Source organism: Crassostrea angulata, chromosome 6 (assembly GCF_025612915.1).
Source record: "Crassostrea angulata isolate pt1a10 chromosome 6, ASM2561291v2, whole genome shotgun sequence".
Classification (NCBI taxonomy): Eukaryota; Metazoa; Mollusca; class Bivalvia; order Ostreida; family Ostreidae; genus Magallana; species Magallana angulata.
This window is the reverse complement of record NC_069116.1, coordinates 7,175,410-7,191,494: the sequence shown is the minus strand read 5'-3', so window position 1 is coordinate 7,191,494 and position 16,085 is coordinate 7,175,410. Positions and strand designations below refer to the sequence as shown.

At 33.5% G+C, this 16,085-nt stretch overlaps 1 protein-coding gene across 6 annotated transcripts in view; it reads left to right on the top strand.

Annotated features, from left to right (window-relative positions):
• The window catches only part of LOC128186740 (maestro heat-like repeat-containing protein family member 1), a 72,185-nt gene that overhangs the window by 10,879 nt on the left and 45,221 nt on the right, over positions 1–16,085 (top strand). For all 6 annotated transcript variants that reach the window (XM_052856615.1, XM_052856614.1, XM_052856616.1 and 3 more), the window contains exons 4-12: positions 4,646–4,808; positions 5,021–5,119; positions 5,722–5,873; positions 11,356–11,496; positions 11,950–12,042; positions 13,322–13,400; positions 13,891–14,004; positions 14,800–14,873; positions 15,822–15,944. In XM_052856615.1, coding sequence (XP_052712575.1) covers positions 4,646–4,808; positions 5,021–5,119; positions 5,722–5,873; positions 11,356–11,496; positions 11,950–12,042; positions 13,322–13,400; positions 13,891–14,004; positions 14,800–14,873; positions 15,822–15,944 — 1,038 coding nt within the window. The remainder of the gene's footprint in view (positions 1–4,645; positions 4,809–5,020; positions 5,120–5,721; positions 5,874–11,355; positions 11,497–11,949; positions 12,043–13,321; positions 13,401–13,890; positions 14,005–14,799; positions 14,874–15,821; positions 15,945–16,085) is intronic.

The following is a 16,085-nucleotide window of genomic DNA, read 5'->3' as shown; positions in this document are numbered from 1 at the left end:
AAATTCTACATGAGAATCACAAAAACGCTTTTTTAAATGAGGCTTGATAAAGAATGTTCAAGAAAAAAAATTCAATGAGATTTCATCTGCTAAACATTTCGAGTTTTCTCGGTAAGGCCAAACATCTCTCATTTCTTGAAAAGAACATAAACCTTTGTTGACTTTTTATTGTACAACAACTTGTTGATTAAATAAACGTTAACAATCAAATCAATTGATTAATTTGAAGGAAAAAAAACGCTTGCTTTTCCGGTGATTATTTTTAGGGACTTGTCAACACTCGAACGTCACAGCTACTTATAGCTTATCGCCTCCGGCTCGTGCACTATGTATCAAACCCTGACTACTATTTAGGCATAGTACATGCACAACACAACACTTTTATATAAATATAATATTGGTTTTTATTATATATGATTATATCCCATGAAATTGTATTATATGATATTGTAAAATATATTTTTGTATTATATGATACAATATGTATAGTATGATATTGTATTATATAATATTTTACTTTATCTCATACGTGTGGTGTATATTACGCGTGTGATAAACCTTTGCTATATCAAATGGGTGATGCTTTATCAAATACTTCCTGTCCGAACTATTTTTGACAACGCTTCATTGACCTATTTTGAAGATTTGCTAGTACTTTTAACATATCTATATCTTAAACCAAAAAATTGATATAAAATAGATTTTGTCAAAAATTTGAATTACAAACTTGAACAAAAACACACAACTGCAAAGTATAGGTGTAGGAACCAGGGAGCTGAGGGGGGGGGGGGGGGCTTAATAGCCACTCGTTGAAATGGTTATTTTTGCTCGGCAAGCCTCGCGAATATATACACCATTTCAACTCGATGGATAAAGCAAATATAAAATCACACAATATAGATATCCTGTATATATCACATGATATTGTATCATTTGATATGATACATTGTTGTATCAAATTATATTGTATCATATGATACAATATCATATTATGTATCAAACATGATACAGTATCATACAATACAATATCATAATATATTATACAATATAGGGTGATTTCACCATGCATCGGACACCTTTGGATTTTTCCCTTTGTTCTCGCATCAAATATCGTCCAAATATAAATAAAACTTGTTTTAAAAGTTACAGGTTTTCCCCTTGCTTAATTATCGGAGAAAAAATTGTGAAATTGTTAAAAATGTAGAAAATAAAGCAAATTATTGAAGTGTTGAACTATTTCACCATGGAACAGACAATATTTACCAAGCATCGGACAGCTATAGCAGTACAGTAGAGATTAAAAATAACAACATTTTCTGGTTTTAAGGGGAAAATACAAAGGTTTGGAAAAATTAATTTATTCAAATGCTAATCAGATTTCTTTTAACGTAAATCCTCAAATCTACATATAGGATTTTAGACTAGTGCTTCTGTTTAAAGGAATATTTATCATATGGGGTTCTTTATCGTGCCAGCTCCTACAGGAATTTTGGACTAAAAAGGCTGTGTCCGTAAAACTCGATTTTTAAGTGGTCCGAGGAAAATGTTTGTATCAATTGTTTTTCAAATTTTTATTTTACTTCACATTAAAAGTATATCACAAGGAATGGGCACATAATCTCCATATTATCAGAAGAAATCATGCAGTGAAAACTGTCCGCTGCATGGTTAATTTGTGTCCGATCCATGGTGAAATGAACATGTGGTGCAAAAATGACCTTGACATTAATTGTTCAAATTTCTTGAACTTATTTAAATCAAATTTTGTTTCAAAATTTACTTCTTTCTAATTATTTTACGCAGAGAGTGCATTTTCACTAATTCACAATCAAACGCACAACATTCAAATAATGCTTTAGTGTAAAATCTTCGTAACTAAATTTTCAATAATGGCGTATTTGACGTCATTTTACGATGCCTATATTGCTATTTCTTTGACAATGTGACTGTCAAATTCTTAATAATGATTAAGTTCATTTGTTCTAATTCAGGAATATACAAAACAACACATGAGCGCATGCACATTTATTTGTACATTTATAAACAAAGCTGTCCGATCCAAGGTATGTGTCCGATGCATGGTTAATTCACCCTAATATCATATGTTACAATATTATGATGTATTATGTAATATAATATTGTATCATAATAATATATTTTGTTTTCCCTTGGACTGAAATGTCACATTTTCATTGGTTTAAACATAGCACGTGACTGCCTCATATATCTCTATATTTGTTCTGTGAGAAATAATATTAGGCAATATGGCCGTCATTGGTCGACGCTTCGCTTACTCATTTCGACATTTCATAGTATTTTATACATAAACTGCATGCCGTAAGTTCTTAAAGTATTTGGAGTAGTTGCCCTTTGAAATTCTTTAAAATTAGAGTAGTTGCCCTTAGAATATTGACGTCACATTGTTTTGTCTGGAGCAGAACAAAATGGCAGCGTCGAAATTTGCTCAAATCTCTGCAGAGGAAAGGGAGAAAACATTTAAAATTGAATAGCAACAAAACATTGTAAGTAAACATGGGTGAAGCAAAGATTTTGAAAGAGTATTTGTAAGGTGAGATTGAAAATTTTGAAGAGTTTAAATGAGTTAAATTGGACGAGATGTAAGGCATCTTGTACATGGCTTTGCGTAGATCATCGCTATTTGTGAATAAATGGTCGCTTGAAAGTCCTCGAGAAAACAAAACACTTATTAGGTTAGTTACTGACTCGCCGAGCCTTCTATGAGATTGATCAACTCAATATATTTCCGTAGTGAGTCAGTAACTAACCCAATAAGTAATAGTATTATATATTAATATATTATGATATTATATTATGTAATAAAATACAATTATTTATAACACAATACAATGTCATATCATATGTTATATATAATATCATATCTCATCAATGTTTATTACAGTACTGTATTTTATTTTATTATATGATATATATTGTTAGTTTCATAGGATGCAATATTCTATTTTATATTATTGTATTGATAAAGATTGTATCTTATAATACCGTATGAAATGAACCTATGATTATCATACAATTTTTTAACAGATGATATATGATATTGTGTCAAAACAGTATCCATGAATATCCAAGATCATAAAGTATGATTTTCATTTAAAATGATAAAGGTGGTTTCATACAGGTGATGCCTCATAAAGGTGATACCTTGTCTCGGTGAGCTTTGTAATCTGTGATTACCTATGTTTTTATTCTAATGAAGCAATAAGATGGTGAATGTTTACCGACCTCTCTCAATATCAGCTTTCTGATATAAAAAGGATTTAAAACAATTTTTTTTAGAATTAATCATTCAATCACATCGTATGCTCATCCTAGCAATATTTCATAGTGATACGCATGGAATGAAAATTTGAAGAGTTGGGATATGGTGTAAAATATGACAGGGAAATGTTATACAAATATTGACGGGGGTTGAGGGATGAAATATTGCAGGACGCAAAGCGGAGGGCAATATATTCGTCCCAAGGGGGCTAATATAATCAATGTTGCCCGAAAACTCAGTCAACATTTGTTTCGTTATATGAAGGAACAAACCAAAAATCAAGAAAGGATTTGAAAACAGATCACCGTAATTACCTTGACTCAACATAGAATTTACAAATTTAATTTTGCGCAAAGTTCATTTCCAAATTATTGCCGGCATCAAAAGGTCACTGGTGATATTCCATCGTCCGTAGGAAGTAAGCTTAAGATGTTTTACCTGATTTTACTTCACAATAATTCGTGCAATTCCATATCCCCGTTATGATAGCGAACCATTGCATTGCGCGTTCGTTGTTTACTTGCCCTGACTGATTGCCTATTATGATGTTATCTTGTTTTGGAGTCGCGAAGATTTATTTATGTCACCGTTAACTAATCAACAAATATGAGGCAATTATTTGAAATATAGGGAATGTTCTCTAAAATTATTCCTAGCCGGTCAATTTTAAAAAAAACATTGACTGGGCAATATTTTTGGGACGAGCTAATATTACAATTATTGACTATTTGTCTATAATATAGAGTTATATAGTGAGAATATACTACTGAATATAACAATAAGTTTTATTGCCCGTGACTGTCTAGAACCATTCCGATGTAACGTTATATACAGTAATTATATTAAGGTATAATAATACTGTTTATCAAAATAAACAATAAAATCAAGTGTTATTTTATAAACAGTTTCTTTCCAAAAATAGAACAATAACAGCACAGCGAAGTGGGTTAAAGGGTTTGATACAAATCTGTAAATTATGAGTTCGAATCCCACTGGGGTTTTTAAAACTTATACCTTTCCAAAATATTTTAAAATGTATTTTCTGGCTAATTATTGTAAGATTTGAGAACCTAAACTGGTGAGAGTATTTTAATTATAATGTACTTTAAGGTGGTATGAGACACCTCTATGTTGTGACGAATTGTTTATTGAAATAAACAATAAAATGAAGAGTAATTATATAAGTAGCTTCTTTTCTGATTTTGTCACCTAACAGCAGAGCGCAGTGGGTTAGAAGGTTTACTATAAGTAATGAGTTAGAATCCAGCTGGACTTTTTGATTTTCTACCTGTTGGGTTGTTCCTAAGGTGAGCTGTGTGTCTCACAAGCCTCTTGTTTTGTAATTAGGAGGTGGTACCGGACTGGCAGAATGCAGCCAGTGGACTTCTGGTGGCTCTTGGGGCTCAGTACTGTGACGAAGTAATGGCTGAGATGTTTGAGAGATTTCAGCCTGGCACTCTCCCTCATTATTTTGTTGTCCGGACAATTGGCAACCTAGCCCAGGCTAATGGTAAATATAATAGCTTACAAATCTAAGAAAGCATTTCAATTAACTCAAAATTGTTAAAATTCTGTAAAACACCATGCAGATGTGTTTAGAAAAGGATAGGGTTGGCTTCTTACAACTGGTGAACTGTAGGGAACTTTAAGCCCACGTGAGTCTGTTGAAGAGATATTTAACATGACCTATGGAGTAGAGACTAACTTTTGTCTGTTTTCTAGTTTACAGGATGGTCCCCCATCTGACAGCTGTTCTCAGTACCACCCTTCCTATGCTTGGAATGGTTAAACACGACAACATGAAATGGGTCTTCTCAGCAGGTAGGCCACTGATATACATTAGATCCCTTGTCAAACATGCATGAGGAATTAATAACTGTGAAAAAATCGCAAGAAGCATTCCTAGAAGATTTTTGAACCCTTGCTTTTATTTTTCTGACAGTTGTAAAATATATAGAATTATGGTAAGAGTTTGGCATTTACAGTTCTATGATTCCAATGATTTGATACAAAACAGCAGAATTGCGTAGTTTAAAAGTACTTTGGGCATAAAATAAGGAATCCACAGTCATCTCATCAGTCAATGTAGACAGTGTTACAGAATTTATTTTTTTAGATGATGCGAATGCCTGTGTTAATTCATTTAACATAGCTACTTTATTGTGAAGAGATTAATTATGTGTTAAAATTCATTTTGAAACCTTGATTTTTGTTATTTATACATTTTTTCAGTCATGTTGCATGGCAGTGTAGATAATTACACATTGCAGGGACTGAAAGAAATTCTAAATGTTCTGTAACTAATATACAGTTTTAGCTGTATTCCCTGTAGGACAACTCTAACATAAATAGGTTCATTTGACATATTTAGCTGACTGTATCTTTCAGTTCTATCAAACATTTTAGGGTGTCTTGTTTTGCAGCTCTCTCCAAGTTCAGCGAGGCTATCATTGAGTACTGTGCTAACATTGACAAGGCCCCAGACCCGTCCATCACCGAGGACCGGTTCTCTCAAGAGATAGGATCAGCGTTTGATGTCCTCTTCTCTAGCTGGCTCCAGTCTAAAGAGGCCAAGGTACAAATAAAACAAAGTTTAAAAAAAGGAATACACATCAAGATTAAGGAAGCTAAATACTTTACAAGTTAACCATCAGGGTTAAGTTAAGGCCTCAGGATCATGAAGCATATTTAGACTAAAATCAAAATTACAATCATTCATATACATGTACATAATTATGATATATCATAAAATTATGCTAAAATTTTTAACTATCACTGTAATATGGAGAAACATTTTAATAGTGATTAATTCCTTCAAAGTTTTTTATCACAAGACAATAAGACAGTGTACAAATCTTTTCTTAAACCTAAGAGTGCTTTATGATCTTGTGTGGGCCAGATCTTCATCTTATTAGCCATAAGGAAAAGATCCTTTTTTTTCCTTTAAAATTTACAAAGGAAATTAATATATAGTCAAAAAATGGCCAGAATCATGATCCACACTTATAACTATAAGGGAATGAACCTTTAATTGATCCCAGGTTATATATGTACTATGAGGAGTACTGTCACATTATACAGCAAAACTCGGTTATAACGAAGTCACTGGGACCTAAGAAATTACTTCGTTATATCCGTAATTCGTTCTAACCGTATAAGAAAATCATTAAATTTACATAGCTGGGGATCCAAGATGACTTCGCTATATCCGTGAATTCGCAATATCCGTGTTCGTACTAAACGAGTTTTACTGTACATGTACTATGAGGAGTACTGTCACATTATACATGTACTATGAGGAGTACTGTCACATTATACATGTACTATGAGGAGTTCTGTCACATTATACATGTTCTATGAGGAGTACTGTCACATTATTGGATGATACAACTTCCTTGTTTTATAAGGAAATAAATCTTTAACTGTCCCAAGGTTATATATGTACTATGAGGAGAACTGTCACATTATACATGTACTATGAGGAGAACTGTCACATTATACATGTACTATGAGGAGTACTGTCATATTATACATGTACAATGGGGAGTACTGTCACATTATACATGTACTATGAGAAGTACTGTCACATTATACATGTTCTATGAGGACTACTGTCACATTATACATTATACAAGGGAATTAATATATAGTCAAAAAATGGCCAGAATCATGATCCACACTTATAACTATAAGGGAATGAACCTTTAACTGACCCCAGGTTATATATGTACTATGAGGAGTACTGTCACATTATACATGTACTATGAGGAGTTCTTTCACATTATACATGTTCTATGAGGAGTACTGTCACATTATTGGATGATACAACTTCCTTGTTTTATAAGGAAATAAATCTTTAACTGTCCCAAGGTTATATATGTACTATGAGGAGAACTGTCACATTATACATGTACTATGAGGAGAACTGTCACATTATACATGTACTATGAGGAGTACTGTCATATTATAAATGTACAATGGGGAGTACTGTCACATTATACATGTACTATGAGAAGTACTGTCACATTATACATGTTCTATGAGGAGTACTGTCACATTATACATTATACAAGGAAATTAATATATAGTCAAAAAATGGCCAGAATCATGATCCACACTTATAACTATAAGGGAATGAACCTTTAACTGACCCAAGGTTATATATGTACTATGAGGAGTACTGTCACATTATACATGTACTGTGAGGAGTACTGTCACATTATACATGTACTATGAGGAGTACTGTCCCATTATACATGTACTATGAGGAGTACTGTCCCATTATACATATACTATGAGGAGTACTGTCACATTATTGGATGATACAACTTCCTTGTTTTATAAGGAAATAAATCTTTAACTGTCCCAAGGTTATATATGTACTATGAGGAGAACTGTCACATTATACATGTACTATGAGGGGTACTGTCACATTATACATGTACAATGGGGAGTACTGTCACATTATACATGTACTATGAGGAGTACTGTCCCATTATACATGTACTATGAGGAGTACTGTCACATTATACATGTACTACGAGGAGTACTGTCCCATTATACATGTACTATGAGGAGAACTGTCACATTATACATGTACTATGAGGAGTACTGTCATATTATACATGTACAATGGGGAGTACTGTCCCATTATACATGTACTATGAGGAGTACTGTCCCATTATACATGTACTATGAGGATTTTTGTCCCATTATACATGTACTATGAGGAGTACTGTCCGATTATACATGTACTATGAGGAATACTGTCCCATTATACATGTACTATGAGGAGTACTGTCCCATTATACATGTACTATGAGGAGTATTAACTGACACCAAGTTATACATGTACAATGAGGAGTACTGTCACATTATACGTGAACAATGAGGAGTACTGTCACATTATACATGTACTACGAGGAGTACTGTCACATTATACATGTACTACGAGGAGTTCTGTCACATTATACATGTTCTATGAGGAGTACTGTCCCATTATACATGTATTATGAGGATTTTTGTCCCATTATACATGTACTATGAGGAGTACTGTCCCATTATACATGTACTATGAGGAGTATTGTCCCATTATACATGTACTATGGGGAGTACTGTCCCATTATACATGTACTATGAGGAGTACTGTCCCATTATACATGTACTATGAGGAGTACTGTCCCATTATACATGTACTATGAGGAGTACTGTCCCATTATACATGTACTTTGAGGAGTATTATCTGACACCAAGTTATACATGTACTACGAGGAGTACTGTCACATTATACATGTACTATGAGGAGTACTGTCCCATTATACATGTACTATGAGGAGTATTAACTGACACCAAATTATACATGTACTACGAGGAGTACTGTCACATTATACATGTACTATGAGGGGTACTGTCACATTATACATGTCCTACGAGGAGTACTGTCACATTATACATGTACTATGAGGAGTACTGTCCCATTATACATGTACTATGAGGAGTATTAACTGACACCAAGTAATACGTGTACAATGAGGAGTACTGTCACATTATACGTGAACAATGAGGAGTACTGTCCCATTATACATGTACTATGAGGAGTACTGTCCCATTATACATGTACTTTGAGGAGTATTAACTGACACCAAGTTATACATGTCCTACGAGGAGTACTGTCACATTATACATGTACTATGAGGAGTACTGTCCCATTATACATGTACTAAGAGGAGTATTAACTGACACCAAGTTATACATGTACTACGAGGAGTACTGTCACATTATGCGTGAACAATGAGGAATAATGTCACATTATACATGTACTACGAGGAGTACTGTCACATTATACATGTACTATGAGGAGTACTGTCCCATTATACATGTACTATGAGGAGTATTAACTGACACCAAGTTATACGTGTACAATGAGGAGTACTGTCACATTATACGTGAACAATGAGGAGTACTGTCACATTATACATGTACTACGAGGAGTACTGTCACATTAGACATGTACTATGAGGAGTACTGTCACATTATACATGTACTAGGAGGAGTTCTGTCACATTATTGGATGATACAACTTCCTTGTTTTCCAGTCTGTACCCTTCTCTTACTAGCTTTCTGATTGGTCAGTGAAATACTGAATCCTGTTGATTTGTATTCCAGGCTCATAAAATTCCACTTATGAAGGCAAATTATATTTCATTAATAATTTAAAGTAGGAAATTATTTAACACTCTGGAACTTCAATTAATGATTATTCTTCAAGAGACTCTATTAAACAAAGGAAGCAGTCATTATATGCATTACATATTATGTCACGTATAATACTGGGTATTCCACTTATTATTCTGCATTAAATTTTGTTGTGTAACATCTTTTACTTAGTGGTCTTGAAAAGTAAAATCAATTTGATTTGAAAAATTATTGCATGAAATCCTCCATGAGAATGGTGTTCAGGTTTTTTGGGCTGTACTTCCAAACTTACTACAATCTCAGTGCAAACAGGGTATTGAATTTAAAGCTGAATACCATTTGTGAATAGGCACCATCACATAGGTATCTGGTATTTAAACCCTTCGATTTCATTACACTTGATTGCACACCTGAAACTCGTGGCTGATATGTAGTATTCCTTTTGTGGTGTTTGGATTTTATGCATTTTATTCTTAATCTATGTGCATAATCTGATTGTAAATTATATTTTGACCAGTATATTTGATGTTAGTATTCTCCTGGCTGGAAAAAAGTGCGTAAAACTTGATAATTTTATCGTGGCCCAGTAAGATGTACGTCCACACAGGTGAGATCTCTACAGCGAAATACTCTTAACTGTTAAGAGGTCTGCGCCTTATATAGGGGTTGCAGGGATAACGGTGGTGAAAGAGAAACATGGCAGACAGTGCCTATTTACAAGCAGTGTACAGCTTGAAGGACCCAACTGTCTGATCATTGTTGCAATTTAGAGAATAGGACACTTGTCTCCTAATCATTCATGTTTCTATATATGAATATACAGCCTGCAAATGAAATATGATGGACAGGAATATCTGATCCTCTGTCTGTAGATATGATTTTGTCTAGAAGTTTTCTTTGAGACTAGTGCATGTATACTGTTTATCACATAGGGATGTGTATTTGATATTTTTATGATGACTTAGCAGTCTTTTTTCATTCTACAGGTGGGTTCTAAAGATATAATCAGCAGTCATCATTTGTTACGTAATCTTCTATAAAGTTTTAATCTGCAGAGAAACATGTATGTGTGCAAAACGAGTAGGAGTGAACACTTCAGTTGTGACACTTACTCAACAGTTTGACTAACTCTTACCCAATCATCTCATGTTTTGCTAATATTTCCTTGTCAAATGATAAACTGTTTTCCTCTTACACTGGTGCATTGGTAGTTTGTCCCATCCCTAATGACAAATATTTTTCACATGACAAACTTTTGCCCATCAGTTGCGTGACAAAGACCATGGAACTGTTCTAACATCGGTACAAAATAACTGTTAGAGACTAAATTTTTCCTTTAACTTGACTTTCAAGAACCACTGAACTAGAAAAGCCAAAATGTTTGCTCAGGTATGAGGTTTGCTCAGAAGCCCCCCCCCCCCCCCCCCCAAAAAAAAAAAAAAAATGAAGAAAGGAGAGAATATGTATATGTAGCTGTTGACTTCCCTCAATGATAAAAAGATGAGAAATGAAAAGAATTCATGATTTATTTAAGAGGTAGGAAGATGTATCAAAATGACCTTGAATAAGTCTGCAGTTGCTCCAGGACAGCATAAAAGTTTTTCAGCTGTCATGCTGATGACTAGCAACTTCCTTTAACATTTGTAAAATTTATCTTTGATAACATTCTGATGATTTTTTTTGAACTGGTGTGTTTTTCCTGAGAAGTAAGGGTAAATGTCTTAATAATTTCCCAACGGCCCTCCTAACATTGTGTCCATCCCTGTAGGAAGCAGCTCTTAATTGGCATCAGATGAAGTTTCTTATTCTGGAGCCATTGTTCAGTGATAAATCATGTATTATGTTTTTTCCTCTAATTTCAGTTGCGCCTGACAATTGTGGAGGCCATGGGTCACATGACACACCTGATGGCCAAAGACAAGTTGGAAGAGATTCTACCAAGAGTGTTGCAAGGAATTCTGGGATTGTACAAGAAACATCCTGAGCCATTCCACATTACACAGGTGATTATTTCTCTGTATACTGGGAAGGCGTACAGTGTAACCATGTAGATGTAAATAATATATATCTATTATTACAGTTACTTGTTGAGTCGCCAGGCGCAAATCATATCAGATCAAACTCAGCACTTGCGACTCATTTAACAATTAACCAACAAGTGATGATGCTTTAGCAGTTATATTAAAGGGACATATTTATAAGTAGCCTGTACTTGCTTATGGTCTTTTTGATTTACAGCAAAACTCGGTTATAACGAAGTCACTAGGACCTAAAAAATTACTTCGTTATATCCGTAATTCGTTATAACCGTATAAGAAATTCATTCAATTTACATAGCTGGGGATCCAAGGTGACTTCGCTATATCCGTGAATTCGCAATATCCGTGTTCGTACTAAACGAGTTTTACTGTATTCATAAAGTCATGTTCAAAACATGAAAAGTTTGAATGTTTCAGGGGTTGTGTAATGTCCTGGATGCTGTTTGTACAGAGGGGAATACGATCCTGGAGCCCCAGCTAGAACTGCTTCTCTCAGCTCTGTTTCCACAGGTAAGAATGAAACACCTGGCCAGGTGATCACAGGTAAAACACCAAGAATTAAATCAAATACAAAAACATTAAATAATGGTACATTTATTTTTGTGTGTGTACTTTTCATACCAATATCTCTATAAAATTAATATAAAGGATAAAAATGTCTAAGAATTGCTCAGTTTTTGTTATATCATTCTAATTCTCTGTCAACTAAAGTTGCTAATTACAGAGGAACCTTAGTAATCTGGACACCATTGTTTCCAGTTATATCATTTGGATAGGTTAAGCGACCAGCTATCTTAAATGAATCATTTCTAGTAGTTTTTATAATGGCTGTTAATATTGCTTTCTTTGCCTTCCATACCAAAAAGCAATACATTAGAATTGTCTTTTCATTAAATTCACTTTGACATAAATAACTTTTTCACCAGAAATCTATTTAATGTGTATATGCAAATGTTGTCAGAAGTCATATTGATAGTCTGTGTACCGGTATATCACCTCACACTAAGAATGCCTAGTTGCAAAACTTATAATGACAAAGTCTGATGCCATGCTGTTTAATTCAACATTAATAAAAGATGGAAAAACTGGGGTTTTTTTCATATGTATTAAAAAATGGTATCACTAATCATCAAAAAATAATAATTTTTCTCAAATTGTACATTGTATTATTTTTATAATCATAATAACTTAAAAGTGTGGAAAATTACAATTTCCTTTGATATGTTCCTAAAGTAAGTGTACCTGTATTTTGAGCTGGCTCCATAAAAGAACTAGATGATGCAATTTCATGAAGCTTTGCATGTACATAAGAACTGGTGTTTATTACACTTGGTTTAAAAAACAAAGATTATTTCTACTGTAGTAATTTGCCAAAAAATCAGCCTACATAAGAGATAAGATGTTTTTACAACAATTAAATCTCTTGATAAGCAGGAGAAAGCTATCTATAGTGTAAACTGACCATTCATTTTACCATATACATGAATAGATAATTAAAGCAAAATTTAAAATTAAGTAGTGTTTTGTGGTAAAAATAGACATTCCAGATTTTGAACGTGGAATTCTGGATGAATCACACAAAACAACATAAAAAAGCAATTCCAAAATAAAATCTATTTAAAGTAAACTGTTTTGTCTGGGTATCTGGTGTCCAGATATCTGATGTCCATTGAACTTGGAGTGATTGATTGATTCTACTATAAACAATCATCTGAAATGAACAAACAGTGAAGGAACATAAGACCATTCATGAAGTGAGAAGATGTAGTTGACCATGCTTCTTTTCCAGGTGTTTAATCCGCCCGACTACAACAACCCATTCAGCATCAAGAACCACAATGAAGTGCTCCGCTGCTTCGCAATACTTGGTACAGATATTTAGCATTATTTGTGTTGGTTATAAATAATATCGTAAATAATTTTGTGCAATCCTACTAGAATAATGGTTTGCATCTGAAAGGCTTCAAAGCAAGATATTATTGAAAACTATGTGATGAAAAGAATCAAAGAATCATTTTCTATGTAGCTTGTAAGAAGTTTTGAACAAATGAATTTTTGAGTTATGCTCTTATCAAATTATGTTGTGTATTTGATGCAATGTGTATTTGATGCAATGTGTGTTTGATGCATAACCTTCCATGCATTATGTGTAGCTTTATCAAGTAGTGGGAGAGGATGGGGTATGTGAGCTTGCTCACTTTTCCTTTATTTAAACTGTAAAAGATCGTGGAAAGAGAATGCACTGTACAATGAAATAGAAAGCTGTTATCATTGCCAAAAGTCAAGCCAAAGAAAAGTAAATATTTTTACATTGACAAAACTAGAAAATAATTCTTAATTGTGGTTTTCTGTTTGTAGCTCGTCCATTTTCTGGGAAGTTGACTGGAATACTGCTACAGAAGTTGGAGCAAGGAAATGAAAAAATCCGAATCGGAATCCTGACCATCTTCAAACACCTTATCAATGCAGCAAGTATGTGCTGCCTTACATGAATTATAGCAAATGATTTTTTTCTCGGGTGTAAATTTGAAGTGTGTCAATGATTTTCAGCATTATGATTTTCGCAATTTTGAGTTGATGGTTTGACATTGATCTTAAAAGAAGAGTTCTACTATGAAGCACCTGCTATTTAATAGTATATAATTGAGTTTTTATCAATTAGAAGGTGAGGATGGATACTGTCATTTAAAGATTAAATTGTCAGTTAATGATAAGTAAGCACAAAAGTAAAGCTGCTTCTTACATACATAAGAACCCTGTTATATAGCAAATCAAAGAATGTTGTATTTATGTTCAACATTATGTAGTGTTTTGTTTGTCTAGTAAATGTTATGTAAAAGATGAAAATTGTAGAATCAAATTTTTGTATGAGGGTACTGTGAAAGTAAAATTATTTTAGTGAGGGAAATACATGTACAGTCAAACTTTGTTATCTTGAACTAGATGGGACTGTTTAAAAAATTCGAAATATCCGAGTATTCAAGATATAACGGGTAAAAAGATTTTTATAAAGTGGTTGGGAGTTACAAACCACTTCGACATATCCATTGTATTCAGTGTTGGAGATATTGAAGTTCAACTGTATTTGCAAAGTGGAGGTACATATAGGTACTTGTAGAGAGTACTTTTGGAGGTACAGGTGCATACAGGTACTTGTGGAGGTATAGGTACTTGTGAAGGTGCAAGTACATAAGGTACTTGTGAAAATACAGGTACTTATATAGGTACAGGTACTTTTAAAAGTACAGGTACATTTCTGTTTTACAGGTGAAGCCATGGAGGACAAGCAGGAAGTAGTGGTCTCTGGACTCAAGATGATGCTGGGTGAACAAAACAACAAGGTGAGTGACCATTACTAATAAAATTGATTACATAACTGATTACATTGAATACATAACTGATTACATAACTGATTACATAGATTACATTGGTTTATTATTATTATTTTATTTTTAGTGAACTAAATTGTTGAGTAATGTTCAGAAGTATTTAATAATTTTGCCGCTTCCTCAAAATTGACGTTATCCACATTAGAGTCGCACCTTACAATGACTTCAGTTGAGGATTTGACACAGCAATTGACAAAAATGAATGTTCAGGCATTTTTTATTGCAGCATCAAAAATTAAAACTAAAAATAGAATTTTCAAAATTAAAATATATGCACAATCCTTTTATGTTTTTTGTAAATGGAATTTTTTCTTTTTTTATCAATTGCAAATAAAATTAAATTTGATTCGTAAACATTCTTTTATTTTTTACAATTCTATATGTAAAATGGCTGGCATGACATGTTTATAGGACCAAACTATGAGGGTGGATAGCATAAAAACTTACTGCTTAATTTCATTTTAATTCGGCAAAAAGTTAACTTATACATTAGCCCTCCACTGCTGAAAATTATAAGAAAATTGTATGTCTTATTTTTTAACATATGAAATTGAAAATGAAAAAACCCCTTTTTCCTATTTAATCCTCTGTAAAATGTCAGGGATGATTCAGACATAATTAAGACATAAATTTGAGCGTGGCAAACAGGTAAACTATCCGATCAATTTTCTTTATATTTTGCAAATAGTTTACTCAGAGGTTGACCTTCCACTGTATAAAAAAATAGAAGGAAATTGTATGTTTGAAACATTCTCCCCTGAGTCTCCTTAAGAGAAAGTCTTCATGTTGGATCTTAGGTTGAGGTTAGGACAATTGTCTTTTATGGAGGTCAGACGTCCATTGTGTTTCCTTTGAGACATTATGTTTCTCAAACACCTTTCATTTTATTTTGTTTTACAGCTGAAGAAGATTTTTGCCCAGGTGATTATCGCCATGGCTCACCATGGTTACCTGGAGTTGGAGGGGGGTCATCAGATGATCGAGTTCATCGTCAAGCAGTGTTCCCTGCCCAACGACCCACCCGTGAGTTCACTTTTTACCTCACCTGACCCTGGAGTTCTCACTTCAAACAATTTACGAATCTTCTTCTCTAGACAAAACCTTTTTTTAAAAGCATTTTCATTATTTTACAGATCTTAATTTTAAATAGCTGCAGGTCTGTAG